The sequence below is a fragment of the Malus sylvestris genome, chromosome 14 (genome assembly GCF_916048215.2).
Source record: "Malus sylvestris chromosome 14, drMalSylv7.2, whole genome shotgun sequence".
NCBI lineage: Eukaryota > Viridiplantae > Streptophyta > Magnoliopsida > Rosales > Rosaceae > Malus > Malus sylvestris.
This window is the reverse complement of record NC_062273.1, coordinates 4,927,780-4,954,593: the sequence shown is the minus strand read 5'-3', so window position 1 is coordinate 4,954,593 and position 26,814 is coordinate 4,927,780. Positions and strand designations below refer to the sequence as shown.

Below are 26,814 nucleotides of genomic sequence, written 5' to 3'. Positions count from 1 at the left end.
TAGTAATAGCATTGTCCAATCAAGTATTTAGCATCAGCATCTGACAATGCCATGGAAAAATATAGAACCACTTAGTAGTTTTAGAACTCTAATTATCTACACAAACTTAGGCTACAACACATTCAAATTCAACAATGTTCTTCAAGTGCAGGACAAATATGGCATACAAAATATTCAAATGTATATGGCCGGGAATAACATTGATACTTATAAAACAAACCCAACTCTTACATTTCTAAAGAGAACCAAATTGAGGTTAGGATTTCAAGGTTCTTCCCTAAATATGCAACCAATCATTCTTGCCTAGTTCCGATTCAACTCCTTAACAATACAACAAGTATCATCTTAAATATTCATGCAGAATACCAAATTAAAATTTGAAATCAAGGACTGATCCCAAAACTGAAAGTTAACACCTTGGAAAAATAAAACTTACGCTAGAGGAGAGCCCACGGTGAAAGAACAATTATTTTCACTTGGGTCGAGGCTAGGTTTCAGCAGGGTTCGTCGAATCAGGAAAAAGTCGCCGGAAAACGTCGATATGTTTGGACCCTTTTTTCTTTGTGCACTGGTTTTCAAAGAGTGGGTATGGTATCAGATTGAAGACGGCTTTGCTACGCAAGTATAGCTTCCAGCCTCGTGTGATTTCATTATCATATGAGGAAGTTATGTTGAAAATAGTTTGCAAGGGGTGAAGTGAGTAAAGGAGGAAGAGGAAAATGGCTTCTACCCCTCATTTTTCCCACGCCCAATTTCCCCCTACTCCTGTTTTCTTTTTTTTTTCTTTTTTTTTTCTCGATGGTTCTCCACCCTTCCTCACTTTCTTATTTTATTATTATTTTATTCTATCATTAATATTTTATATATAGTGATATTATCTTTTCCCTCTACTTTGAATAAAATGATCGATACTTGTTTTGTAAAATCTTTCTGGTTCCAAGTTCCAATTTTTATTACGCATGTATTCAGTCGTTTGTAATAACGAGATACGTAATGAATAGTGAAATTTTGGGACGAGATTTCACAAAAAAGATAAAAAGTACTATAATAATAACTGTTTTAGAAACTAGTATAATACCTACATCCACTATTTATGAAAATTAAACACACAAAGACAAAATGTAACACACAACCAAAACTGCTTAGTAATCTGTTGCAAAACAAAACCTAATATTTGTAAAACAAAACAATAACTATTTCATAAATCATATTCACATAAAATGAACAAAAAAACTAACAATATTTCTAAAACAAAATTAAAAAGCTAAAAAGTACTATAATAATAACTGTTTCAGAAACTATTATAAAACTACATCCACTATTTATGAAAAATTAAACACATACAACGTGATGAACAAATCAAGACTATTTGCAAAGTCTTCAAAACAGTAAGATCAAAACTGAAAATTTCAAAAAAAAAAAAAAAAAAAGGAATCAATTGCCTGATATATTGTAATTTAAACACAAATTAAGACAAAATATATCAATCAATGCAAAAACTCAAAAAACTATGAAACTAGAATCTCAAAACCTGTAATGCAGTGCCAATTACCTCCAAACAACGAAACTATGAAGAACGGCAATCAATTACATAACTCTAGTGAAACAATGAACAACAACAAAGATCACGAATCCAAAAAAAAATCTCAGAACCTTCAGTTTCGGAAAAAAAAAAATCTAAGAACCTTTAACGAACCTTCAATTGAAGAATAATTCTTACTTTGAAAGACCTAAACGAACAACACAAAAATCAAGATTTCAAAAAAATAGAATCTCAAAACCTTCGCCCAATTCACGAAAAAAAATAAAATCTACAAAGTGAAGAACTCTGCAACATTTTAGCAAAAAAACGAGCCATTCGAGTCGGTTGTGCTAATTTCAAAGTAACTAAACTAACAGATTAATTAATGTAAGTTAACCTAAAACCGTTAGGGGCAAAATTGACAAATCAACTTGTTATTTAGGTTGGGCCATTTAAGTTGAGCTCATTTAAAAGTGGGTTTTATACTAACCATTAAATAAACTTACAACATGGTTTTTTTATTTTTATTAAAACTCAAAGTTTTGAAGTCCTTTTGATTAGTTTTCCTTAAAAATTAACCCTAATACAGTTTCATAGCGGAAAATAAGGAGGGTGGGGAAACAAGAAATGTGGGTGGGTCTAGTAGCTCCCAATTTATTTTGGAGTGTGATATCTACACACCCATTTTTACTTCTCACACATTCCTTGTTAATTTTTGTTATTTGATCTTCTTTAATTTATCCGATTTGACGATCAAGCGGTGTGAGACCCTATATTTTAAACATGGGTTGTGCCGATAGCATGGGTTTGGGCCGGGCCTCTCACAATTGCAAGAGAAAGCCCACACGAACAAAACGAAGGGCATGCAGTTTAAAAATTGAAACCGCAGAGGGACAATTACGTAATTCAATAAATGCGTGGCAGCGGAAGAGCCTACAAATTCACTTCCCTCCTTCACGCGCTCTCTCCTTAGATTTGTCTCCGTCCTCTCCACCTCTGGTTTAAGCAGGATCAGAGTGTGAGGACTGGCACCAATATCCTAATCTGGGGTTAGGGTTATCCCTAATCCTCCCTAATCCGGATACCAATAAAATCCCCAATTCGATTTTCCAATTCGAAGTCGAGAGAAGCAAGATGGGCGTGAATTCGGTATCGTCGGACACGAACAGCGATCTCAACGAGCAGATCGAGCAACTCATGCAGTGCAAGCCACTCTCGGAGCAACAGGTTCTGTTACGCATTCTTCGTTTTCTTTCTTTTGGTGATTGAGCGGTGTTTTATTGAGGAATTTGGGGATTAGGGTTGGGTTGGTGTCTGTTTGGTTGCCTGGAAAATTTGGGAGGGAAAATGGGATCATGGGGCTTGATTTGCTGTTGGATCCGTGGGGATTGGAATTTCTAGTTGAATTTTTGTGTGTGTATTTTCTTGAGGGAAAAAGTTCTTTACTTTTCTTGGTTTCCTTAGAGATCAAATGGGGGATTTCTAGTTGAATGTTTGTAGTGATGTAATTCAGGTTCTGTTTATTGTGATTATTATCAAAAGCCTTTCTTGGTCTCAAATTTTTTGTGCATTTGATTTGTTTACCAATTTTTGGGACAACTCATGAGCTCTATTAGTAGTGATACAAAAGTTTCTTTGATATGGAATTTTTGTTTTGCCATAAGCAGTTTTAGTATGAATCATTTTCTCATGATTTGGAGGGAGATGCCCGGTATTTAGAGTTTTTAATGGAAATAGGGTAAATATTGTTAGGCAATGAAATTTGATGATTTTGTACATGGGAAACTCTGAAATTGTCACGATTGCACAATTGGTGCACTTGCATCTTAGATTTACCAGTATCAGAACCGTTCCTCGTCAACATCTACTTCCTACTCTTTTCCTTTTGAAGTTTTGTAATGAGTGCAAAAAAAGTTCTCAATTTTCTATCTTCTCCATTTTCTCTTGGTAAAAAAGTTAATCAAAGTACCTGTACATGATCTCTTCTTCGTTGCTTCATTGTAGGTGAGAATGTTATGCGAAAAAGCAAAGGAAATTCTAATGGGAGAAAGCAATGTTCAGGTGAAGATTTTGGGCTTTAGTGTCTCTTGTTATATTTGTCTTACATTACATATTTCACTGTTTATTGCATTTTGTATGGTAAAAAGCGTTATTTTTGTTCTTCATTTCAAATTATATGGGTAGACACTAATTATTTTTTATTTACATGTACTTACAGCCTGTGAAAAGCCCAGTGACAATTTGTGGAGATATTCATGGGCAGTTTCACGACCTTGCAGAGCTTTTCCGAATTGGAGGGAAGGTATCAGCTCTGACTATGAGCTTTTTGTATTCAACTCTTCTATTTCAGATGATGGATACTGACTTTGTCGAGTGCTGCTTGTTATATTAATTATAACTCTTTCCCTTAGACCTAATCTGTATCATTTTGTGGTGTTCAAATTTGTTCCCTTACTTGTTCTTTTTCCTCCCATTGGTATCTGCCATGTTGTTGATTTTATTGCCAATATTCTTGTTGAGGGTTTGCTCTAATTTTATCATTTTCTTTGACAGTGTCCTGATACCAATTACTTGTTTATGGGAGATTATGTGGACCGCGGCTATTATTCTGTTGAAACTGTGACGGTATGCAACCCTCAATCTTTTGGATTTTCTTATGATTATGAAAAGTACTGCTGTAGAGTTGTTCCCATACTACCATATGTCTGTGTGTATACTTTCATGTGAATGCTTTACATTTGAATAAAAGTCACTATCTCTTATTTTGTCAGTCAATCGATTTTTCTTGAAACTGGGTGACAATCTATGAAATTCAGCTTGCATTTGGGGTGAGTGCTTTGTTGATCATCATATAAGGGTGCCGGTCACAATTTGGCTAGACAGTTCTTTTAGGAACTGTTTGGTACGTGGGACGGGACGGAACGGAGTGGGACGGAGCGTTCTGTCCCACGTTTGGTGCATCTAAAAAGGGTGGAACGTGCTGTTCCATGGGACAAGTTTTGGGTGAATTTTCGTTCTACCTCACCCCCTGGAACGACTCGTTCCACATCCGTGGAACACAAAATTATAACTTATCCGTCTACTTCTTCTTCCTCCTTGTTTCCATCCGAGGGCATCTTTGCTCCCTCTCCGTTCTGTCCCGTTTTGTCCCGTCCCATCCCGTCTGCATACCAAACGATACCTTAGGGGCCAAAACCAAATTGTTTCAAATGGCAACTTTGACCGGCTTAGGATGAAACTGGATTATTCCTCCTTTAATATGCATGGCATCTGAAATTTGTTTAGCAATTTTTTATTGTTTTACACTTTCAAAATTTATTGCTGATAATGGCTATTTTATTCATCCAGCTCTTAGTGGCCCTGAAAGTGCGTTATCCTCAGCGAATCACTATTCTCAGAGGAAACCATGAAAGTCGCCAGGTATTTTATCTTTCGCCATTTTATGTTGTCTGGTTTCATTTTGCTTTCAGCAAATGTGCTAATATTTTGTTTATTTTGTTACAACTAATATTGAGCCTGTAGAAAACAAAAGGATATTCTGTTCAAACTTCAAATTTCTTTTCAATTTTTTTTTTGAATGCTGGTTTTTTACAACATTGTAATTTACCCTGCATTTGTGAAGTTTAAATTGTGCTGGAACATTGATCTGGAATCATTATGGTGGTTTATAACTTCATACTCGTTTCTTTTTTTTCACAGATTACTCAGGTTTATGGGTTTTATGATGAGTGTCTCCGAAAGTGAGTATTCTGCACGCTAAATAACCATGTTTTGAAAATACTACTTACCTTGAACGCCTATGTCAATGGATATGGGTTTGTAACTTATGACTGTATTAGTTTCATGTTGGAAGCAGGAAAACATCCATAACCACAAATGATTGGTATTGAAGAAGGGGAATTACATTAGTTAAACCAAATAATAAGAGGATTGAAACTTAGGGACTATTGGACTCATTATTGGACAGTAAGACTCAAACAAGCAAGTATGAATACTTGCTAAAGTCCCTTGGAGTTACTACCCCAGATCTGGATGTAAACTCCATGTGAGTCTGAATACTTCTTCTGCCTTGGACTGAGGTCAATTGAAGGAATATTAGTACCATTTCATCAATTGAGGGAATATTAGTACCATTTCATGTTTACAATAGAAGGCATATTAGTACTACTCCAATCAAGGTTTATGAAGTTTTTATTCTTCTGGTTAGCATAAGCTTTATGTATGATAAACAAACCAACTGGTGTGCTAGCTCACAAATTATGCAAGACCTTATCGAAGATATTAATATTAATTTATTGCATATATATGTTATCGAGATGCTATTTAGCCATAATATTGCTTGAAACAATCTGTCAGGAACTGCTTCTCTTTAAAACATTCGGTTTGTTTCTTATCATCATCTCAACAAGATGTGAAGTCTTGAGTTCTTATAATTACAGGACACTGCAGTTTTTGAAGCCTCTATTAGATTATGCTGAATCCTTCCTACTGTAGTCTGTTTGTGTTTGTGGCATGGTTCAACACCTGATGCAATAGAGCATGAGGTTATCACTCTTGATGGACTTTCACTTCTGTATCATTCTCTTAAGGCCTCTTGTTTGTTCGTCATTTGGGTACTGGTTTGGCATTTCTATCTACTATTGTGATGTAAAGATTGTTTTAGTTTGTCGTATTTTAGCATTTTAGATTAAATTGTAGTTTATGTGGCGGTTTCCAACAATTTATGCATGTAGAACAATCTGCTTCTAGCTCCTCTGGCAAATCAATGACAGTGCATTGTCTGATTATTCACTTACAGGTATGGCAATGCCAATGTTTGGAAGATCTTCACTGACCTTTTTGACTACTTTCCACTGACAGCATTGGTGAGTATTTGTTTTCCACTTGGTTGCTATCAAATGATGTGTTACTACTTTGGATACAGATGGATTGACGATTTTCATAAACAGAATAAATTTCTGAGTTGCTTTTGTGGTTTTCTGTAATTTAATTTCACCTTGCTCATTTATTAAGCACACTTTAGTAATTAGTGGACAACTCTTCAAGATGTTTTTCTGTGTTAGAGAAGAATAGCGGTAGTTCAAAACACTGCAAGTACTAACATTCTTGAATCTTGATAGAAGATAAAAATTAGGAGAGATGTACCTTTTTCAGATTCTCTTTATAAAATCTGAGCTGATCCTGTTTGTTTGCTGCTTGTTTAGACTCACTTTTACCCATTGATGGGCTCACTGTAATAATAGTGTGGATAGTGAACAAGTCTCAGTTTGCCTTCCTGAAGTACTTATGTGGATTTCCTATTATGATACTCCTATGTGCTTATTTCTCCTTCTTAGGTCGAGTCAGAAATATTTTGCCTGCATGGTGGATTGTCCCCTTCAATTGAAAACCTTGATAACATAAGGAATTTTGATCGTGTTCAAGAGGTTCCACATGAAGGGCCGATGTGTGATCTGTTATGGTCTGACCCAGATGACCGATGTGGTTGGGGTATTTCGCCTCGCGGTGCAGGATATACTTTTGGCCAGGTAACATCAAATATTTCGTTGGACTCTTATTTTTGAAGATATTACACTGCCCAGAGTTCTAATTGACATCTTAACATATACTGTATATGATGTTTGCATTGTGGAATATGTAGTTCTTACTGGTCAAAGTACTCGATTCCTTTTTGCAGGATATATCTGAACAGTTTAATCATACAAACAATTTAAAGTTGATTGCAAGAGCTCATCAGTTGGTCATGGATGGATTCAACTGGGCACATGTAATTTTTTATCTGTAAAAAAGGGATATTTTATCGTCTACTTTGGTACACAGCGGATGAGGTCTATTTATATAACGTTGTTTTGTTTGGACAGGAACAAAAGGTGGTTACTATATTTAGTGCACCTAATTATTGCTATCGCTGCGGGAACATGGCTTCTGTTTTAGAAGTCGATGACTGCAGGGGCCATACCTTCATTCAGGTATTCATTCTCTCTCTGTCTCCCCCTCTCTCTCACTCACACACACACAGAGGGTCATAAGTAAATAAGTGGTAAGGCACAGTTTGATAAATTTTGCGAGGGCTTCAAAATATGCTTTACGTTTTTGCAGTTTGAGCCAGCTCCGAGGAGAGGAGAGCCAGATGTTACCCGTAGAACACCCGATTACTTTCTTTGAAACTACTGCATTGGTGTCATTTATTTTGTGGTTCTTCCACTCTTCCACGATTGGGGTAGCACATTGTTTTTGCACAAGATGACTATTGGGTTTGCAATCTAGGTCATAGGATTCCAAGACCGATGTAAAATACACAGGTAAGGTGCCTGCTGATTTGTCTTACACTAGAACGTTGCTGGATTTCCCATCGAATAGTTCGCCTAGCTGTTGACTCATCGTAATTATTGTATCATATCCAGCAGCAGAAGATGTGGATATCCTTTTTCGTTTTTGTATTTTCGTTCTTTTTCGCCTTGTACGTTTTGCTCACCCTTCCCATGGGTGCATGGGACTTTATTATTAGTGGATGTTTTGCTCTTTTCTTCGATTGCTCGATGTTTTTGCAATATCATGGCATTTTGTGCTCATACTTGCTCACCCACTTGCACAAGACCGCAGGATCTTGAACGTCCTTGGGTTCTCGCTGTGCCCGTGCACTTTTGAAGCCATTGCACATGGTCTTTTTGTGAAAATCCAAGTGCTTGTTTTGTAGACTACTCTTCCGCAGCTGTTTCTTCATTGGGAGATGTTTAGTTTATCTTGTACTTCAAGGCTCCGAACTTTGAAGGATACAAAACGTGTCGAACAAAGAGCTTTGAGTGTTTGAAGATGGCCAACGCCGGAGCTTGTAGCTTAAGTAGTTAAGAGCATGTGCCCCTAATTAATAAGGAATATAGCGTTTTTTACAAACAAATTAATAGGAATAGCGCGTTGTTACAACAGTTGCAACACCCTTAACCATTTTCATTTCCTCCGATATTAGCATTTCGGGTATACTGTAACTTCAAATGTCTGCAGCTCTCGAATGAATAGCAAAATCATTCGTGCAACTCTTCAGAGGTTTCCATGGGAATAGCAAAATCAATATGTTTCATTACTGCAACATATACATTTAACAAAACCGGACAGAGAGCATGTTTCCATTTGGAAAATTGCGAGTGCATATTCTAATAATATGAATAATGAAACATTACCTACAATCTTAGATGAGAGAAAAGGGAAGGAACAAGATCGACGACGGACCATGCCAGGCCGGCATATTGAAGGAATCTTATACCTGTATCAACGTCAAACGATTCTTGGCCGGAGAAAATGAACAGCTTTTGGACATAACCCGATTGCTTCAAACCATCTGATTTTTTGCCATCACTCGATCCCTTTAGCGATGCGACGTAAGTGGTTGATCTTATTGGGATACCGAGGGTGTTGGCCAGCACTGGAAGAATCCATTTAGCAAGAGCTTTGCTACAGAACTTCACGATAAGTATGGTCGGTATTCCCACAACCATTCTTCCCATAAAGCCAGGGGCGGTTAATTGTGATGTAAATACACGTGGAACGGCTTCATGGTGGAACTGATGGTACGTCTGCTGGACCCCAGATACCTGGATAACATTGTTGTTTTTAGTTATCAACATTACGGTGGCGGAAAATAAACTCCGACAGAAACTTTTGCATGAATTTCACAAAAAAAAAAAAAAAAGTTTTACATGATAATATAAAAATGGCCTGATAAGATAATGCTTGTGTAATAGTAAACGAATATGCAAATTTAGCAACAATTACAATTCTGATGTTAAGGGATCATCGATTACTTACAATTCCGAATGCAACGCCGTTGAAGGCTGTGTGGTACTCAAAACTTGGAGTTGGGAACTCAGGAGTTGGATAAGCAAAAAGCAGTATCAAGCTTAGGGCAGCCCAAAAGGATGTAACTGCAATACAAACAGTGTGCATTAAGATTACATACGGATACGGACTTTACAAGGATGTAACTGCAATACCCGTTAACCGATGGGGAATCCGTTATCCAGTGGGTATGGTTATGGATTATACCGGATGGTTAACTTGCGGTTATGGATATGGTTAATTTTCGTGGTTATTGGGATGGATATAGCATTTCCGTCCCCAAACCGAACCGTTGCCATCCCTACTCTAACATGATACTGAAGGCATTTCTAGAAACCTTTTATCCATGTCGGATGCATGTATCTCATGTATCAGACCGAGTTCCATGCTTATTTCAGTCCTACAAGGATATTCACAGAATGCTTTGTAAGGCTGGTTACGCCTTCTGAAAGCTTCCGTATTCCAAATTCTGACTTGCAAGAGAGCATGTGGTGGTCATATCTGTGTATTTTCAAGCTCACCACCTGACTGTTGCAGTCTATTCTTGCATTATTAAGTTCTTTAAACGCTTAGGTTTGTGCTATAGGTTGTTTCAACCACAATATATGAGTTAAATGACTTGTAGTGTGCTTACCATTTTGTCCCGAGACTACAAAACTGTCAACGTATTTGTGAACACTGAGCCAGAACCAAAGAATCACCAATCCAATAGCAAGGCCACTTATGATATCAATAGGACTGTGCATGCCGAGATAAATTCTTCCTATCAATAAAACACAAGTTAGCTTCGGGATTAAACAATAAATATAAAGAAGCTGTAGACAACTCATAGAAAAAGATAAACTCACCTAAACCAATGAAACCCACAAGCAAGCAAACAAGAGCCAATCCAGCAATTTTAACATGGGCATCTTCATTCTGAGAATACGATAGGATGTAATGCAAAAGGAGTCTGGAAACCCCTAACCCAAGAGCAAACCATTAGTACATACATGACAGTAATTCATACGGCATGCGCTTGGCTTTCTGATGCATGTGTTGACGATTCATGGCTAAAATGCTAGTTAGTCTTGAATAACACAAGTTTTGCCTCAAATTGATAAATCGAGAGCTAGGGGAAATAAGCGTGAACCAACCATCCCGATTCATTCAGAATATATGTTCAAAATCAGGATCCAGCAACACACAGTTTATAACCTTTTAACTAAAATTGAAACAATTTATAATTAGCTCTGCAAAAAAATTTATGCTTGAAAAACAAGCTGCATGGGCAAGAAGACAAGTAGATACCCGGATAAGCAAATTGTGTTTAGAGTGTGAGAAGATGGCAATCCATATTCCAAAGCATTATCTTCCTCATCTTTCGTAGCGGTTATTCTTCTAACGGGTGGGCAACGAGGTCTAGGAGCTGATACCACATCCTATAAACACACAAAGCCGAAAAATATATAACTTGATACCAGAAACTAAAGCACTTACCGAATACAAAAACCAAACAGTAAGAAAGAAAGTGATTACCTTTATGCAGTTCCCCATATAATCACAGAAAGCCATCAGCAGAGTCATTTGTCTAGCCAATTTTCCATGCCCGCTCTAAAAACCGTCAACGAAAAGAACAACGACAAGAAATTCTCAGAATGTCGATTAACATAACAAACATACAGCTCAAAAATGGCATATTAACAACCAAAGGAACCAAAATTCACTTTGTTAAAGTAAGAAGAAAAAGCTTACCCAGAAAAGCAAAGGAAGAAAAGCAGTGTAAAATGGCACAGAAACAACACATGACAAGGCAGAGAAGAAAGCATCCAAGAATCTATGCTGATAATTCTGTAAAAAAAACCCAACAAAAACCCAAATCCAAAAAATTGAAAAAGTCAAATAAAATTTGAAATTTGATGGAACAGAAGAAAAATGATCATCTGGGCCGGATTGGATTTGAAGGTGGGAAACCTGGATCTGGAGGATGAGAGGAGTGCCGGCGGTGACATGGTGGGCCACCCATGGTTGCAGCAAAGATCGAAGCTTTCGGGTCACATCGAGATATGAAGCTACTATCACCCAGGATACAATCCCGCACAGTGTTGCCCCTTGCCACACTGCTATGCTTTCCATTCCCTTGTCTCCGGTCTCTCTCTCTCTCTCTCTCTCTCTCCGCGTTCTCTGTCTCAGAGAGAAGAAGAACAAGAAGGAGACTATGAGAGTCGCAGAAAACAAAGAAAACCGAACCTTCTCTTTTTCTTTCCCTGTTCAAATCAAAGAAACCGAAATTGAAAACAAGCGGTAGGAATTGGATTTGGCAAAACAATTTGTTCGTTGGACAATTGTAGTTAGATTTTGACTGGCAGAGAAATGTCTTCCGCAGGAAAGAACGTCCCACTTTCCAATGTTGCCAAATATTTGCCAAACTAATACAAGTGGCCCTTGGTATTACCCCTCACATCAAGTTTAATTCTTTAATTTCATATCTAACTTAATAAATATAACATTTGAATATTGCCAAACTAATAATTTATTATTAAAAAAATTATAATCAGAAGCAAGGAGGTTGTAAGTTCAAAACTTCAAATATTATGAACGTCAGTTGTAAAATTAGAAAAATAAAATATAATTTCATCTTTTAACTTTGAATCATGATTGTATTACAATTTACAAATTATATTGATGATCGTCTATGTGTATAAATTTAAAACCTTAAAGATTTAACGAGGCATCAATGACACAAATAATATAGTATTGCTAGCAGCGAGACGGTCACTCCAGAATTTGTGATTGAACATTTGTATTTCTTTCTTGCATCATAGAAGTTTAATGAAATAGAGTACACTGGGAGAGCGAAGGCAACACTTCTTTTTTGCACCTTCCCTCCCACCAGATTTATAGGCTAATTAAAAAGAAGAAAAGAGAAAAAAGAAAAATGGAAAATAATGTGGCTTATTACAAACTAGTTGCATGGCTTGAGATATTTTGATTAGGGCCACAAGGCAGGCAGCATTTTGTTTGAGCTACAAACCCCCTCTGCCCTTCAAGACATGCCTCTTAAGACCTGGGATATGGACATTTGTAATATACTCCTTCCAATCTATGCTTCCAACATCAAATCCAAACTTCCTCTTTTCTTCCTCTGACATCCTCTCCATCAGTCTCTGAGTGTTGCTGTTGTCAAACCTGCACCAATTTATTAATAAAATTCACGTGTTTTTCTTTTACTTGAGCGATATGTTAATCCAACTTAAACTACGGAGAATTCGGATGTAGGTGCATAGGGGAGCACACTACTTGAGTGGATTGGGCCGGTTGGAGTGTGCTTCCCTTGCACTTGAGTTTGATCTCCTTCCCGGTAATCAGAGTAGTTTAGAATATATCAAAGGATTATGCAGTATCATACCTTCCACCATAGAAAGTATATGGCTCATAAATGCCAGCCAAGTACTTTGCTTGCTCAACTGATTTTCTGCAAATCATTTCTAGCTTCTGAGACAGCTTCCCGTTCGAGGAAGACAACGCTGTCAACCCGCTTCGTTGGAGGGCATCTCTCCAAATGTGAGCAGAGAAATCTTCCATCGAGCTGAAGAGTTTCATCGATGGAACTTGGATTGGCCTGCCTTTCGCGTCCTTGCACGGCGAGGAGTTGTAATGCTCATAGAGTAGTTCACTCAGTTCTTGGAAATCTAAAGGGTTTGCAACTGACGAAGTAATCTGGTAGATGTTTATGTCTTGTTTCTGAGCCATTCCATGATTTGCAATCGCCGCCAACGTTGCGTTAGCAACCATGTCTGCTGGAACCTGCTAGCATGTCATGCCAATTTCCAACTAAAATTCAGTGAATGAACATGTGATACACACATATACATACATGTTTGTGTGTATATGCATAGGTGGCACATATTTCTCCATGTCAATGTCATAAAAGCAACCAACCATGCCTAAGGGCAAATTTAAGAAAAGAAAACTAGTCATTACCACATCGAGTACTCCATTTGGATCGACTAGAAAACCTGTGAGCTGCCCTTTTCCATAGTACAAAACTATTGGATCCATCATCCTGCGAAAATCGGAACAGCAGAGGTTTATTTCAAAGCTGATGTAAATCTGAAAAATGTAGATGACGTTTCTGCTTCAGCGTAAACTACACAATTAAGATGTACCTATTTCCTTCCATCCAACCAGGAAATGGCTCTTTGCAAGTGCTTTCGATGACACTAGGCCGGATTATGACTACGGGTATGTCACCTCTCATGTTATCAATCATCATTTCACCCATTGCCTTGGTGAACACGTACGTATCTTGCCATCCGTACTTTCGTGCCCTGATTAGATGATAGTTTTGTAATGTTAAAACAATAATCAATCTAATTCAGGTCTTAGTTTTGTCATGTTAAAAAGTTGAAGCCATTACCTTTCTAAACCCAACTCTTTCATCTTTTGAGCAACCTCATTGTTTTCATAAGCTCCCTTGGAATCCAAAGCCAATTTTATTTCATTTTTGACATCTAGGGAAAAAAATCCTGGTGGGGTTTCAGATATGTGACTTTCGCCCGCTATGCTTTCGCCAATATAAAATGGCTTTTCCATAATTCTCCCTTGCCTTTGTCCATTAACATAAGCTGAAAATGAGATGACAAAAGCATCAATCCTTAATTAAAATTCGAGTTGGCAAAAGCAGTTCCATAGAAGAAATCACAGCTTTCTGTTACTTACCGGTTGAAACTTGCAGGAAGAGCTTAAGTTTCTTGCACTTCTTTGCGAAGGCCATAAGGTGGCAAGGTCCTTTTGTGTTTATATCTATAGCTACATCATATCTGAAAAACAGAACGGTGCAACAATATATCACAATCCGAACTCAATTTTTAGGAGGAATTCGTATACATGTAGCAAAGAAATGAGAAACTTCGGATGTAAAAGGCCATTTAACCTTTCATGAAATGTAGTGTTGGCTGCAGAATTTACAATTACATCAACTTCCTTCGCAATCAAACTGGCTACATCATCTTCTATGCCAAGATCTGATTCACACACATTTCCTACCACAGGAACTAGCTTGCTTAACATGAAGGATTGATAAGATTTTCCGTAAGTTTGTCTTAGACACTTGAAAAGCTCTGCATTTATGATCTACGCAATAACAACCGCGCACATCAGAGTTGAAAGTAAGAGCAACGAAATAGAAGAAAAATAAATAGATTAGAGAAAAACGTACTTCAGTTTTTAATCTTTCCATTGCAACTTCCTTGTTTCTTGCCTTGATCAATAGAAATATCTTCCCCACATCCGGCGCCGTCCTTAATATCTTCTCGATAAGAACTAGATGTTTTTAACAAAAAAGAACAACATAAATGTACACAACACATCAGAAAAGATCAAACTTAAACAAAGAAAAAAAAAACATCAAAAGTATGATCAAAGATACATTTTCTGTCTGTATTTAGTAGAAAGTTCTTACCTTTTGCTAGAAACCCGGTTGCACCAGTTATGAAAAACCCTTTTCCTCTAAGAAATTTTACAATTCCAATGCCATCATGCATCTCCACCAAAGAGGAGGACGATGAGCCACCAAAAGGCACCAAATCCTTCACTGCGATGTTACTCTCTTTCGGGCTCTTCTGATCATTCGGAGTCAAAACCAGGCTTCCGGCATCCATCACTGCCGCGGAAGAAAACCCGCCAGTCTTTACAACATTGCCACTACTTGACCCTTGGCACAACACCACACTCTTTTTTCTCCTCAACAAGCACCAATTCCTCTTATGATCACACACACTCAAGATTTTATCCTGTGCGACTGCTGACGGCGGTGAGAAAGAGTTGAGGAACACAGCTTCCATCACTGCCAACGACATTGTAAAAGAAAAACACAAATTAATCAAATGAAAGAGGAAAAAAGAAGGATAACAAACAAAAGTTGCAGTAAAAAATGCATGGTTGGGTTGAAACCCTAGCTAAACACTTCCTATCCCAAAAGAGAAAAATAAGCAAGTAAACTACCTAAGATTTTGATGAGAAAAAGATTGGTAGTTTGGATATGGTTTCTGCAAACTTGATTTTCTAGAGAGAGAAAGGAAGGGTGGAAGGAGGAGGGAGGAGGGAGATGGGAGTTAGGTGAATGTGTGGAAATGGAGTTGGTTTTTATAGGGGAGATTTTGGCACAAGAGGGAGCACTCTTTGGATGCCACCCCCTTTCACACTTTTTTTACCAACGGCAAACTTGGCGGGAACTCTCTTGTCATCTCCCACTCCCACTGTGTTTTTATGAGTGGTTCTTTGGGTGTGGTAGGTTTTTTATGAGCATATGATTTCCAAGTTTTAACCACCCAAAATAATCTGATGTCAAAAAGGGTGTGGATGGAACATTGAGAAATATGATGCCTTCAGTTGGGCTAAGCTCTTATGTAGGCTGGGCGCGGTTGTGTATGGTTCTTTTTTAGCTATGAGTATGTCAGTTGATAATTACCTAACATAGAAACATAGTTTGTTTGTTTGTTGTCGAACAACCACTTAATTTGACGATCGAGCCTTAGAATTTTCTATTAAGTTAGTCATCTCTGAATTTTAGTGGACAAGGCCTATAGATCTCAGTTAACATTCATTTGAACAAAGCCTATAAACCTGCCTTTCAAATTTTCCTTCGGCAATGATCATTATATTATCTAATATAAACATAAAATATTATTATATTACCTCACACTCTGAAAGAATGTTAAGTCAAGCGTTTGTAGTCCAACGGTTAGGATAATTGCCTTCCAAGCAATAGACCCGGGTTCGACTCCCGGCAAACGCAATTTACATATTTTCATACTTTTTCTTGTTCATTTGTTTTTTCAAGGAGAATTCTCGTTGTGAGTGTTGAGCAAAAATTGTATACAATATGTAAACAAATAATTCACTCGATATAATTTCACTCTCATTCATTTTTCAAAGAGGGTTTTATTAATTTGAGTTCGACCTATTCTAGATTATGCGTCTATTAATTACAATCCTTCATTAAAAGGAAAAAAAGTCTTTGATTCTAATATGAATAAATCGTAACTTGGGGATTTGGGTGTTTGATTTTGCGACTGCACCTAGGTCGAGCCTTAAATTGCCTACGTACCCTCGTTGAGGGATCAAATCACTCGTAGTTCTTTATGTATTTGTTGGGGTTTGATGCCTTGTGCAGTTTTAACTCGTGCAGGCAATGAGCATTTGATGCCTTGTGCAGTTTTACCTCATGCAAGCGAGGACTTTGAGCCATTGGAGTTGTTGGTGCCTTATGCAGTTTCAGCTCGTGCGGGCAAGGACTTTATGTCATTGGAGCAAAACGCAGCTTCGTGCCATTTAAGACTTGTCACGGCTTTGTGCCATTTGATATTTGATACGGTTTCATGTCATTTGAGACTTTTCTTCAGCTTTGTACCATTTGGGATTTATTACAGTTTCGTACCATTTGTAGCGGCTTCGTGCCATTTGTAGCGGCTTTGTCATTTGATTTGACATGGCTTTGTGCCATTTGGGTCTTGTCATGGCTTCGTGCCATTTAAAGCAACTTTGTGCCATTTTGGTATTTGATATGGCTTCGTGCCTTTTGATATTTGGAGCGACTTCATGTCATTGGCCACTTTAGGAATTTGATCCATTAAATTTAACGTAGCGTAAGGCAATCAAACTTTGTGTTTTGAGATGGTTTGTGTTCATGGTATTTGAAGTGATTTACGTCCTCCACAGATTCGATATCGGCATCGTTTTCACACATAATGTGCCTCCATGTTTACTTGCATCATCTTCAGTCAACGGTGCCCATGATTGTAAGGTCCACGTGAGTTGAATTCCACTTTTTAAAGGAGCTCTTATTTTCCTCCCTTGATGCAACCTTCAGTGTATTTGAAGCTCCACAAGTTTGACTTATGAATTAAATTTGATTTGAATTTGTAGACTTGTATTCAGACTTGACAAAATAAGATGCTAATTGGATTTATTTAAAACCCATATATGACCTTCTATAATATCACCTAAAGGCTTTGCGAAATAGGACATTGATTTGTCTTTTCCTTTTATTAGCCAAAGGCTTAAAGTGGGACTTAGAATCCCACGTGAGGTGCATACTTCCTTTTATTAGCCCAAGGCTTAAAGTGGGACTTAGAATCCTACGTGAGGTGCAAACTTCACTTAGCATCCCCTCGTGAAATGCTTCAGAGATCACCTTGTTTTTGGCTCCCATACTCAGTGTCCTTCCTCTATAAGCAAAAAGCAATTCCGATATACTTGGGCTCCCGTGGATTTCGTTGTATTTCAAATCTTTATCTGGAGTGGGCAACTGTTGATTTCCAAGTGAGGATGGGTAAGGTTTGTTGGAGCTCAAACTCTTTTTCAAATTACTTCAATTTACTATCATTTCCCTCTCAAATCGCAAAGGCTTTTTTTGCACAGGTCACAAGCTCTTTTGTTTTTCTGCTGCATCGTTCTCTTACTCTCACCACCTTGGTTATGCTTCTTTTATGGATCGAAAATTCAGAACGAAAAAGAAGATAAGGTAACAAGCAGGTGACCCTATTTTCATTTTCTTTGTGTTCTGGATTTGATTTAGAGTGGAATGAAACTCTAAACTACAACAAATTTATTAATTTTTTCGTGCAAGTGTCACGGGCAACGATATCTCTTCGATTTGGTTGTTGTTGTGTTCTTCAGGTAATAAGCTTCATTGGGTTGTAAAAACCCCTCTTTTTGTTTACTGGTAGATGATAAACCCAATTTGATGTTGGTAGCTTTCATGGTCTGAATTCATTTAACTTTCCGTTTATCATGAGTAGCTTTTAGTAATTAGTTCGATTTGGTTTTTGACATGGTTGTTGGACAAACTATTTTGTAGCATTGAGTTTGTTGAAAACAAGTGTTGATTCATGGCTCCAAAGGTGAGAATTGCACTCTAAAATTTTAATAACACATTCTTTGTGTCAACCATATTTTGAATGAGTCTCAATGCTTAGTGTTTGATTATCACCTTCCGACATCTCCGTTTCTCCGTAGAAAGTCATATGATTGGTTTTGACAGTAGGCATTAAATCATTATTCAAATATTCCGGCCAGTTCTCCTTTGAATATTCTAACTAGTCCTCCTTCGAATATTTCAGCTAGTCCTCTTTCGAATATTCCGAGTAGTCCTACTTCGAATATTCTTGATATTCTTTCTTCAAGTATTTCGGGTAGTTTCCAACAAAGTGAGGTCATTGAGTTTATATTGAGAAAAATGTATTTATTTTTATTAATAATGAGCATATTATGCCACATTTTTATGAAATGAAACATAGCCGGCAACAATTGTAATTTGTTTGTATTGATAAATCATGAAAGACATTACTATATAAAAGGATTTGATTGTTGCCCTTTTTTGGAACCTTACATTCTTAAGTTCGCCTCACCTCTCGACAGTTTCTGGCTTCACCACTATATATATAATTTCCTAAACATTGCTTTAGTGCTATAATTATTTATTTTGATGCCATGCTTTTGCCTTGTGAGGTTGATCGATATCATATGTCGAGCCGGCTTTTATGGAGCTGGAAGGCGGGGGTGATCCACGCACCGTAACTGCATTGGGTGCCTGCCCATTTGAAGCAACCCAACCGAGACTTACAATGTCCGCAGTACAACTTCCCCTCCACTGCACCTTCTCCGACCGCCGTCTTCATCCACATTGGAGGCTCGTCCACAAAAATCGACGAACAATATTTTTGAACCCTCCTCCACCGACTTCGAGCTGCCGCCATCACCACCGCCACTTTTGGGTTTGCGCCGCCACGATTGCTCTCCCTCGCCCGGTTTGTGATCCAGAACATTGTCCTGCGATGCAACAACTCTTCGGCATTTCTTGCAGCGGAAGGCTGATGGTGTAACGGTTTCTTCAGCTCCTCCGTTAATTGGGGTTGCTGCTTCCACTCCGGAGTGAATTTCAATTTCTTCGCTAGTAATCTCCGCGATGACAATTAAATACGCAGTGGAAAATACAGTCTTAGATCAGCGTCGTAAATCAACAGCACAAGAGTACTGGAATCCACCGGATTGATAAAGGTCTCAAATTTGTCTAAAGTGAAATCTCAATACCACAATAGAAAAACAGGATCGGGTTTATATAGCTACCACATCCAATTTGTTCTAGGAAACAATAAAAGGTAAACCCTAAATAACAAGGAAAACCTAATCCTAATTGGGAAAGGAAACCCTAATCTTTTTAATTTTATTTTAAGAAATCATAATTTTTTATTTTTTTTACAAACAATATTATCTACACTAATGAGAATGAGTTCGGTTAGTAATAAGTGGCAAGAAACCATAATTAATAAATAAAACAAATAAACCAAAAGAGAAAAATTAAATCAAACGTATTTTAGGAGAAACAAATATTATACATTGGCAAGTGGTGGATTAACGTTAGGGCCTCTTTAATTCATTATGTCCTAAGTTCAAACCCTTATACTAGTCTTAGCATAGAATGTAGATTATAGTAGAATATTGTAGTAACTATCTAAGGAAAACTAATAAAAAAAGTTTCAAAACTTTGGATTTTAACAAAAAAACCATCATGAAACTTTATTTAATAATAAGAACAATAAAATGAAACCATTCCCTTTTGAAAAAAAGATGGATTTGCCCACGGAGCGGTGAAAAAGACACAAAAAAAAAGTTAATTAAAAGCGCGTGCAAGGAGCACGACCCTTATCAGAAGGCTTACTACTGATAGACATGACAAAACTCATCTGGACAATAACCACTGATATGATGACCCCAAATCTCTTCTGCTTTTATAATGGCTTGTTTATAATCACAAACCGTTTAATTGGTAGCGATGTGTGCGTTAATTACGATATTTCAAAATGGTTTTTGCAAAATAAAAAGCTACCCTGTTTTTTCCAGCCGACATCGAGTTGGGATTGAAATAGACCAATGACTTCAAGTTTCGTATTTGAAACCCCAAGCGATGAAGAATATTCCGATGATGGGCAAGGTGTTGGCGATGTCAATTTTGAATCCTCATGGTCATGGAACTTGGCATCTTACTCTGGAAGTCTCCCAAGAACATGAACGTGTCCATGGAAGACATCATTGTTTACCATCTTCAAATTTCGAAAATTGTCTATGATTGAATTTATTCTAAAACTTTCTAATAAATAATAAAAGAACATATGGAGTTGAAACCATCTGTGTTTAGTTTGATGGATATTTTGTATTTGACTTTATTGATTTAATTTGCATTATTTTTCAATTTTGCAGACATTATTTATGAAACTGGACTAATAAATAGATACTATTTATCAAATGAAACCAAGAATTAAGCACCATTTCTAAAACTAAATCAATAGGTGGAAACTATTTATGAAACTAAACCAATAATTAGACAGTATTTATGAAACATGACCAAGAATTAGGCACTATGAAAGTGAGCCAATAACTAGACACTATTGATGAAACTGGACCAAGAAATAGACACTATATATGAAAATGTACGAATTACTATATACTATTTATGAAACTAAACCCAATAACTAATCACATGAAACTAAACCCAATAACTAATCACTATTTATGAAACATGATCAAAAACTAAGCATTATTTATGAAAGTGGACCAAGAACTAGACATTATTTATGAAACTGGACCAATAAATAGTGTAATACCGTTTAGTTTCATAAATAGTGTTCAATTTCATAAACAATGCATGTGATGGACGCACGGGTCCAGCGTGTCAGGTCTTTTTCTTTTTTTTAATATTAAAACTGTGTCATTTTCATTAAAATTTAAGTTCTTTTGTCCTTTTTATTAAAATTTAAGAGTTTTCCATTAATATTTAATTCTTTTTCATGAAATAAAGTTATAACATAATTTTTTGTTAAAATAAACTTAGCCCAAATCATTTTCATAAAAGCTTCCAATTATCTACTTCTTTCTTTCTCTAGTAAAAAAAATAAAAAATAAAACAAAATAGTTATCAAACGGGAAGAGTAAAAAATATGTATATAAAGATGTACATAAGCATGATGAAGATAACTATATTTACACTTCGACACATAGAGCGGGAAGAGTAAAAAAATATTCAACTGTTCACACAAGTCATGGATCAAAACATAATCAAATCCTTTATCAACTAATCGTGATCAAGAGCATCATCATCATCATCGTTAATGCAATGGTGATCTCCAATCAAAATTCTTCTTAGGGTAATTTTTCTGTACTTCTTTAGGAGGAATGAAGCAATCCATGGACAATCCAGGGACGTTGAATGCAACATCATCAATCGTCCATGTTTCTTCCAGCCGCGTGATTGCAGACCCTGTCTTTAGATTGTCCCCAAACCGTGTGATGATCACATTCGTCTGACCGGAGTGTGCGATCATCACACCCTCCACCGTCCGATAGTCCTCGATTTTCGTCGACATTGTGGTCTCCCAGTAGGTAGGGTAGGCACCAGGTGACTGGATCCTGGTTAAGTAAGAGTCCTCTAGGTGCACTAGCAGCCCATTTCTTTGGCTGAAGTAGCCAAATATTACATGTTTGATCATCTCTGCTGTGCTATCACTTCGTTCAGCCAGATCCGTTTGATCAGCTGACAATTTCAAGACGAAGCAATCAACGCCGGAGATTTGCTTTTCCCCCATGTACTGCGCTAGGGAAAATACAGCTGATATTGCCATTGGATCTAATCCCTACTAACCAAAAATAAAAAAACGTCACCATTGATATAACATCATAGTATCTGAAATCCGACGCGTAACAGTAGAATTCACGTACTTATTTTTAGAGGAGATTATATGTAGCCGGATATATTATGATAATCTTCGAATGAGCATAAAGATCATTGGATATGTTTAACTTTGTGCCGAGGTTACATCCAATGGTATTGGTGTTCGTCATGAATTGAAATTAATGCAGGTAAGCTCGCACACATATTGTAAGAAGAGATGATATACATAGCCGGTTACTTATATCAACGAAAAACGACCATTGGATTCGTTGACTATCAACACATCCAATGGTTTTGGTGTTTGTCATGAATTTGAATGAAGGCAGGGGAAAGAAAAATTCCTAACATGCATGCAACAAGAAAAATTCAAAAGAAACAAAAAAAATCAACAAATGAAAGAAAATTATTTGCAACAAGATCCGGTAATTTGGCTGGTAAAGATCATGTCTTAGTTTGCATATGCAACTCTACCAAAAACATTTAAAAAATAATTAAAAAAAATAAGTAGATAATACCTAATCAGATATAAAGTGCTTATTGTACAAGCTGAAAAGCACATTTCAGCTTATGGGTAGCGTGGGTCTAACACATCCTTTTTTTTTTCTTTGGGGTCATTACAGATCTTTGCTTATAATTCTCTCTACAAATCTGTTAGATATGTAGAAGATGCAAACGTAAAGGGAACTTGTCAAAGCTACCCATCATGATGTTTGAGGAATTTTCTAAGTAGAAGATGAGTGCTTGCTGGTGTGTGCAGTTTTGTTGTTCTTTTCATGTGCTTTTCTATATATTTTGAGTACGATTGTAACATAAAATACGCATAGTATTTATATTGTCAAATTGTGAAACTGGCTATGATGAAAGTCGATGTCGATATGGTCTAGATTCTTAATCTTCCGAGAGTACATTATTCTATTATGTACAAGCCAACTCTTGCTTAATGATAGCAATTTTGACAAAAGAAGGTTTTACATGCTTATTTCTTTTGGAGCTGCTATATGCACTCTAAAAAAAATCATTTTGCACTTCATCCGTGTGTACATATTTTTTCAACTGGGGAAGAGTGCACCTGGAGTGCAGGATGACTTATTAGTTCTTAAATTTTGGTGACGCCTCTCTCAATTAAAGAAATTTTTATTGTGCGTAGAACAAGGATGACACATCATGCATCATTATATAAGTGAATGAAAGTTTTACTTTCTAAGTTGTTAAATTTTTAACATAATTATTTTACCATTTATATAACGATATATGGTGTACCACCTCGTATTTTGTGACTCCAGACACACTGAAAATCTCTACCCTAGCTAATATTTCTGCAGTCACAAACTCAAAACCGGCATATCCCCCCACCCCCAACAAAAAAAAAAAAAAAATATATATATATATATATATATATATATATATATATATGTATGTATTAAAATAAATAACTTTTAATGTTATTTGGGGAAAAGTACGAGAAAAAACATGCTATATTACCTAACAAGCAACACCTATATTTATTTGGGAATTGGATTCTCTGCCCTCTCATTTCAGTGTCCTCCCCGTGCCCTCCTGTTTTGTGTGGTCACGGTTAATCCATGCTAACATTTTATATTGTTTTTTATAAAAATAATAAGACAAAAAAAAATAATAATATAAAATATTAACGTAGCTTAACCGTGACCACACAAACAGAAGGGCACTGGGAGGGCACCGAATTGGGAGGGCAGAGAATCCAAGTCCATTTATTTGTCCCTGGTCCCGTCTGACACATTTTCCCAGTGAAAACTGAGATTTAGTTAAATTATTCTAATTTAAAACATATTTAGTTAAGTAGGACTTGCCTGAAGAGCTCGCCGGAGAGGACGAATGCGGCCTTTGGCAGCGTGGACACCTAGCCACGGCGTGTGACGCCAAGCGACTATGCCATCGCTACCAGCTGCCACCTTGTGACCACCCAGAACTAGCTCAATCAGCCACTTGTTAGGAACCATCTGCCACATCACAAAGCACCCTTTTTCCGAAACTGTGGTGGTTCCGGCAGCTGAGCCACCACCGGGGCCGGGATCATCAACCATTGCCATTGTCACTTTCCCAGTTGAGAAAATGTTCTTCACTTTGCCTTCTAGCTTGCGGCAACCGGTGGCAGCTGTGAAGTGTTGTATTATGTATTGTGCAGTTGAGGAAACCTTCTTAGGAAAATCATAAGAAAAAAAAAATTAAATTAGAGGGACAATAAGACTTTTCCCTGCATGAAATTAGAGTAAATATTTTGGTACCTTTTTTCTGAAAACAAATAAAATCCTATTTAATTCATACTAAATTACATTCTAATTACTTTTTCTTTAATAACAATTTTAATTTAGCCTAAAGCCAGTCATTATTATATTCTCACATGCATGGGAACTCACTCTCCCTCAACAAAAGTAAATCCAACAAAACTTTTAAACCAAAAAAAAATTTACCCGAAAAGAAAAAAACCACAGGTTTGTTGCTTAAGTAATTATGAATTTACGAGCAGTTAATTATATTCGTAGCCGAGGTCATTTATTTGATCTCATCCTTTCTAATATCGTTCGGTCAACAACGTATCTCAGTTACTAGTCATCTTGCTAACCACTTTCACAACTATGTATGTGTGACCAGTGGTCAGCAATGTAATCGGTAAAGGTCGTCCAAACTCGACTTTTAAGCCAAATACAAACTTATGTTAATAAATAAACAAGACTTTTAGCTTAGTTAATTAAGAATTGTTATTTCTGCATTCAAGATTCTGTATTCGAATTTTCCTTCTCCAATATCGTTTGTATAAGAAAATGTAATAAATTAATAAATGGAATGACCTGCATATCAAGGTACCAAAGTATCCAAACACATAATGAATCAATGATCAAACCATCATTACTTTTCCTTACTAAATAAGGATGGAAGAGTTATGGAAAGTGGTGAGAAAATAGGTACCTCATTGAGGGGTAGTTTGGGGAGGGCAGAGACAGGGAAGAGAGGGCAACCAAGAACACTGAGAAGCACTTTGAAGTCGGACCTCTTGTGGAAGAGCACGAGGGGAGAAAGGTGGGTCTTGATCCAGTTCCGCCACGGCTGAGTGCTCCGCAGAATGCCTTTGCTTGACCAGTTCGCGGCGTCTTCTTCTCCGTTGATGTTCGGCTCTTCCGACAACGGTGCGAGCCGGCTCATCTCTATATTATGAATCTCTGAGCTTCTTCAATGGCTGTGTGCTTCCTCTGTTTTTTGGAGAGAAGCAAAAGGAAGCTTATGTTTGGTAGAAGCAGAGCATAATGAAATGAGGGAGAGAAGTTAATAGAAAACAAGTGCTTAAAACAGAGAGGGCAGTTTTATAATTACCCTTTCCACGAAAAAAATTTCATTGTGACAGGAATACAGATGGTACATCACTTGTTTTTATATAAGTGGTGGGAAATTTTATTTTTTAAGTTATTAACTTTTTAACACACATATCTTACCATTTGTATAGTAACACGTGGTATACCATTATATATACCGATCACACTGAAAAATCTCTCCAATTTTTTGTGCGTGCTACTCAGTTCACTTCAATTACTTCAAACACTATTGGTAATGGCATTGTTTTAGGCCCCGTACGGTGGGTAGGATATTTGCAATTTGATCTGACTTTATGTTTAATATACAAAGTAAACAGGTCACTCAGTACTGCAGTCTGGCGGTATTCTTTTTAACTTAAGTGAGAAATCTTATGTTCAAATCTCGTAGATGACGAATTCAATACCAATTGAGGTTGCTCATTGTGTGAGTTAGCCGAACTTCCCCCCTCCCCTTAGTATAAAATATACAAAATATGCAAAGTAAACAAGAATATTGGTTAGTTGTATTTTTATTTGCTTGCAAATGAAAGATTTTAAATTCCTCCTCTCGTAATGATAACTTTAGTATAAAATTATTTCTTACTTCCAAGCCATGACTTCGACCGCGTGACCCCGGACCAAAGGCCTAGCACTCGAGACTCAACCCAAGGACTCATGAGTTTGACACTCAATATGTTATCACGAAGCCTTGGTGTGAAAAATTTGATAACCGAGAGTCCAAACCCTGACGCAAGAGATTCAACTTCAAAAGTTGCGGGTGCTAGAGACACGAAGACACCAAACCCAAGACGCAAACTTGAGACTACGACACTAAAACACAAGGAGGCTCGGAGGCATATTATCTGCCCTTTCACTTTCTGTACCCTTCTGTTGACTGATAATAATTGACTCAAGTGAATGCCACATCATCTGCCACATCATCTGCCATGTCATTCATATTTCTGTTGAAAGTTAGTTAGGATGGTGCTGTGTAGCTTACACAGTAAGCAAGGTAGTTAGGCTACTATAGGGATATAAAAAAGCTGATTGCAGCTTATTGTTTGTAAGAAAATATCATTCTATCAATACAAAACCTTTCATATTCTTTCTAAGTTTTCTTCTATATTCTCTGTATTGTTTCTTTCTTTTTCTTTCTGCAAGTCTGATCTTCTTGGTTAAGATGGTATCGAGCCAAGGTTGATTTTTTTTTTTCTGGGTATTTTCTTCCGCTGAGAAATTCTTTGGGATCGATCGTTGAAGGCTGTGGTGGAGTTCTTGGAGGATTGGTGAAGTGCTTGAACGCTTGCTGATGAATTTTGGGTTGAGGGTCATTCAATCAGGTTGTTGGTTTCTTTCCTTATTCTTTGCACATCAAGTGTTTGCGTTTTTGCTTCAGTGAAGATATATGGTGAATTGGAATGTTT

General features: G+C 37.1%; 4 protein-coding genes and 1 non-coding gene across 6 annotated transcripts; 2 read left to right on the top strand and 3 right to left on the bottom strand.

Annotated features, from left to right (window-relative positions):
- Positions 1-2,479: 2,479 nt before the first annotated feature.
- On the top strand, positions 2,480-8,054 carry LOC126600057 (serine/threonine-protein phosphatase PP2A-4 catalytic subunit-like). Its single transcript, XM_050266570.1, has 11 exons — positions 2,480-2,749; positions 3,527-3,583; positions 3,741-3,824; positions 4,076-4,147; positions 4,871-4,942; positions 5,222-5,262; positions 6,321-6,387; positions 6,859-7,050; positions 7,200-7,289; positions 7,384-7,491; positions 7,622-8,054. Exons 1-11 carry the CDS (start codon positions 2,657-2,659, stop codon positions 7,685-7,687), a joined length of 942 nt encoding a protein of 313 aa, XP_050122527.1. The 5' UTR covers positions 2,480-2,656; the 3' UTR covers positions 7,688-8,054.
- A 525-nt stretch (positions 8,055-8,579) lies between these two features.
- LOC126600053 (lipid phosphate phosphatase delta-like) lies at positions 8,580-11,724 on the bottom strand. Its single transcript, XM_050266561.1, has 8 exons — positions 11,309-11,724; positions 11,090-11,185; positions 10,874-10,948; positions 10,646-10,776; positions 10,204-10,307; positions 9,990-10,118; positions 9,326-9,441; positions 8,580-9,111 (listed from the first exon to the last, which is right to left on the bottom strand). Exons 1-8 carry the CDS (start codon positions 11,468-11,470, stop codon positions 8,701-8,703), a joined length of 1,224 nt encoding a protein of 407 aa, XP_050122518.1. The 5' UTR covers positions 11,471-11,724; the 3' UTR covers positions 8,580-8,700.
- Positions 11,725-12,120: 396 nt separating this feature from the next.
- On the bottom strand, positions 12,121-15,455 carry LOC126600051 (fatty acyl-CoA reductase 2, chloroplastic). Its single transcript, XM_050266559.1, has 10 exons — positions 15,341-15,455; positions 14,799-15,182; positions 14,556-14,659; positions 14,271-14,470; positions 14,057-14,157; positions 13,755-13,962; positions 13,504-13,665; positions 13,319-13,400; positions 12,744-13,141; positions 12,121-12,523 (listed from the first exon to the last, which is right to left on the bottom strand). Exons 2-10 carry the CDS (start codon positions 15,178-15,180, stop codon positions 12,361-12,363), a joined length of 1,800 nt encoding a protein of 599 aa, XP_050122516.1. The 5' UTR covers positions 15,181-15,182; positions 15,341-15,455; the 3' UTR covers positions 12,121-12,360.
- Positions 15,456-16,061: 606 nt separating this feature from the next.
- On the top strand, positions 16,062-16,133 carry TRNAG-UCC (transfer RNA glycine (anticodon UCC)). Its single transcript has one exon. It is a non-coding gene; the product is annotated as a tRNA-Gly (tRNA).
- A 5,175-nt stretch (positions 16,134-21,308) lies between these two features.
- On the bottom strand, positions 21,309-25,351 carry LOC126600055 (uncharacterized). 2 transcript variants are annotated; one of them, XM_050266562.1, is made up of 3 exons: positions 25,011-25,351; positions 23,894-24,241; positions 21,309-22,026 (listed from the first exon to the last, which is right to left on the bottom strand). In XM_050266562.1, the coding sequence occupies exons 1-3, from the start codon at positions 25,242-25,244 to the stop codon at positions 21,502-21,504; spliced, it is 1,107 nt and encodes a 368-aa protein (XP_050122519.1). In that variant the 5' UTR covers positions 25,245-25,351; the 3' UTR covers positions 21,309-21,501. The 2 variants fall into 2 exon arrangements, with proteins under 2 accessions (XP_050122519.1, XP_050122520.1); XM_050266563.1 differs by having other exon boundaries at positions 23,894-24,238.
- Positions 25,352-26,814: the final 1,463 nt, after the last annotated feature.

What these genes read in the sequence shown, in the direction of transcription:
- LOC126600051 (XM_050266559.1), bottom strand. Translation starts at nt 15,180, where the DNA reads ATGGAAGCTGTGTTCCTCAACTCTTTCTCACCGCCGTCAGCAGTCGCA. An exon ending in CTTCCTGCAAGTTTCAACCG is followed by an intron (nt 13,963 to 14,056) that starts GTAAGTAACAGA and finishes TCTCATTTTCAG; the next exon opens with CTTATGTTAATGGACAAAGG. An exon ending in CAAATGGAGTACTCGATGTG is followed by an intron (nt 13,142 to 13,318) that starts GTAATGACTAGT and finishes ACATGCTAGCAG; the next exon opens with GTTCCAGCAGACATGGTTGC.
- LOC126600057 (XM_050266570.1), top strand. Translation starts at nt 2,657, where the DNA reads ATGGGCGTGAATTCGGTATCGTCGGACACGAACAGCGATCTCAACGAG. An exon ending in TTTTCCGAATTGGAGGGAAG is followed by an intron (nt 3,825 to 4,075) that starts GTATCAGCTCTG and finishes TTTCTTTGACAG; the next exon opens with TGTCCTGATACCAATTACTT. An exon ending in ATGGATTCAACTGGGCACAT is followed by an intron (nt 7,290 to 7,383) that starts GTAATTTTTTAT and finishes TTGTTTGGACAG; the next exon opens with GAACAAAAGGTGGTTACTAT.
- LOC126600053 (XM_050266561.1), bottom strand. Translation starts at nt 11,470, where the DNA reads ATGGAAAGCATAGCAGTGTGGCAAGGGGCAACACTGTGCGGGATTGTA. An exon ending in TGTGGGTTTCATTGGTTTAG is followed by an intron (nt 10,119 to 10,203) that starts GTGAGTTTATCT and finishes TTTTATTGATAG; the next exon opens with GAAGAATTTATCTCGGCATG. An exon ending in ACGGCGTTGCATTCGGAATT is followed by an intron (nt 9,112 to 9,325) that starts GTAAGTAATCGA and finishes AATGTTATCCAG; the next exon opens with GTATCTGGGGTCCAGCAGAC.
- LOC126600055 (XM_050266562.1), bottom strand. Translation starts at nt 25,244, where the DNA reads ATGAGCCGGCTCGCACCGTTGTCGGAAGAGCCGAACATCAACGGAGAA. An exon ending in CCAAACTACCCCTCAATGAG is followed by an intron (nt 24,242 to 25,010) that starts GTACCTATTTTC and finishes GATTTTCCTAAG; the next exon opens with AAGGTTTCCTCAACTGCACA. An exon ending in CTCTCCGGCGAGCTCTTCAG is followed by an intron (nt 22,027 to 23,893) that starts GCAAGTCCTACT and finishes TTTGGTTAGTAG; the next exon opens with GGATTAGATCCAATGGCAAT.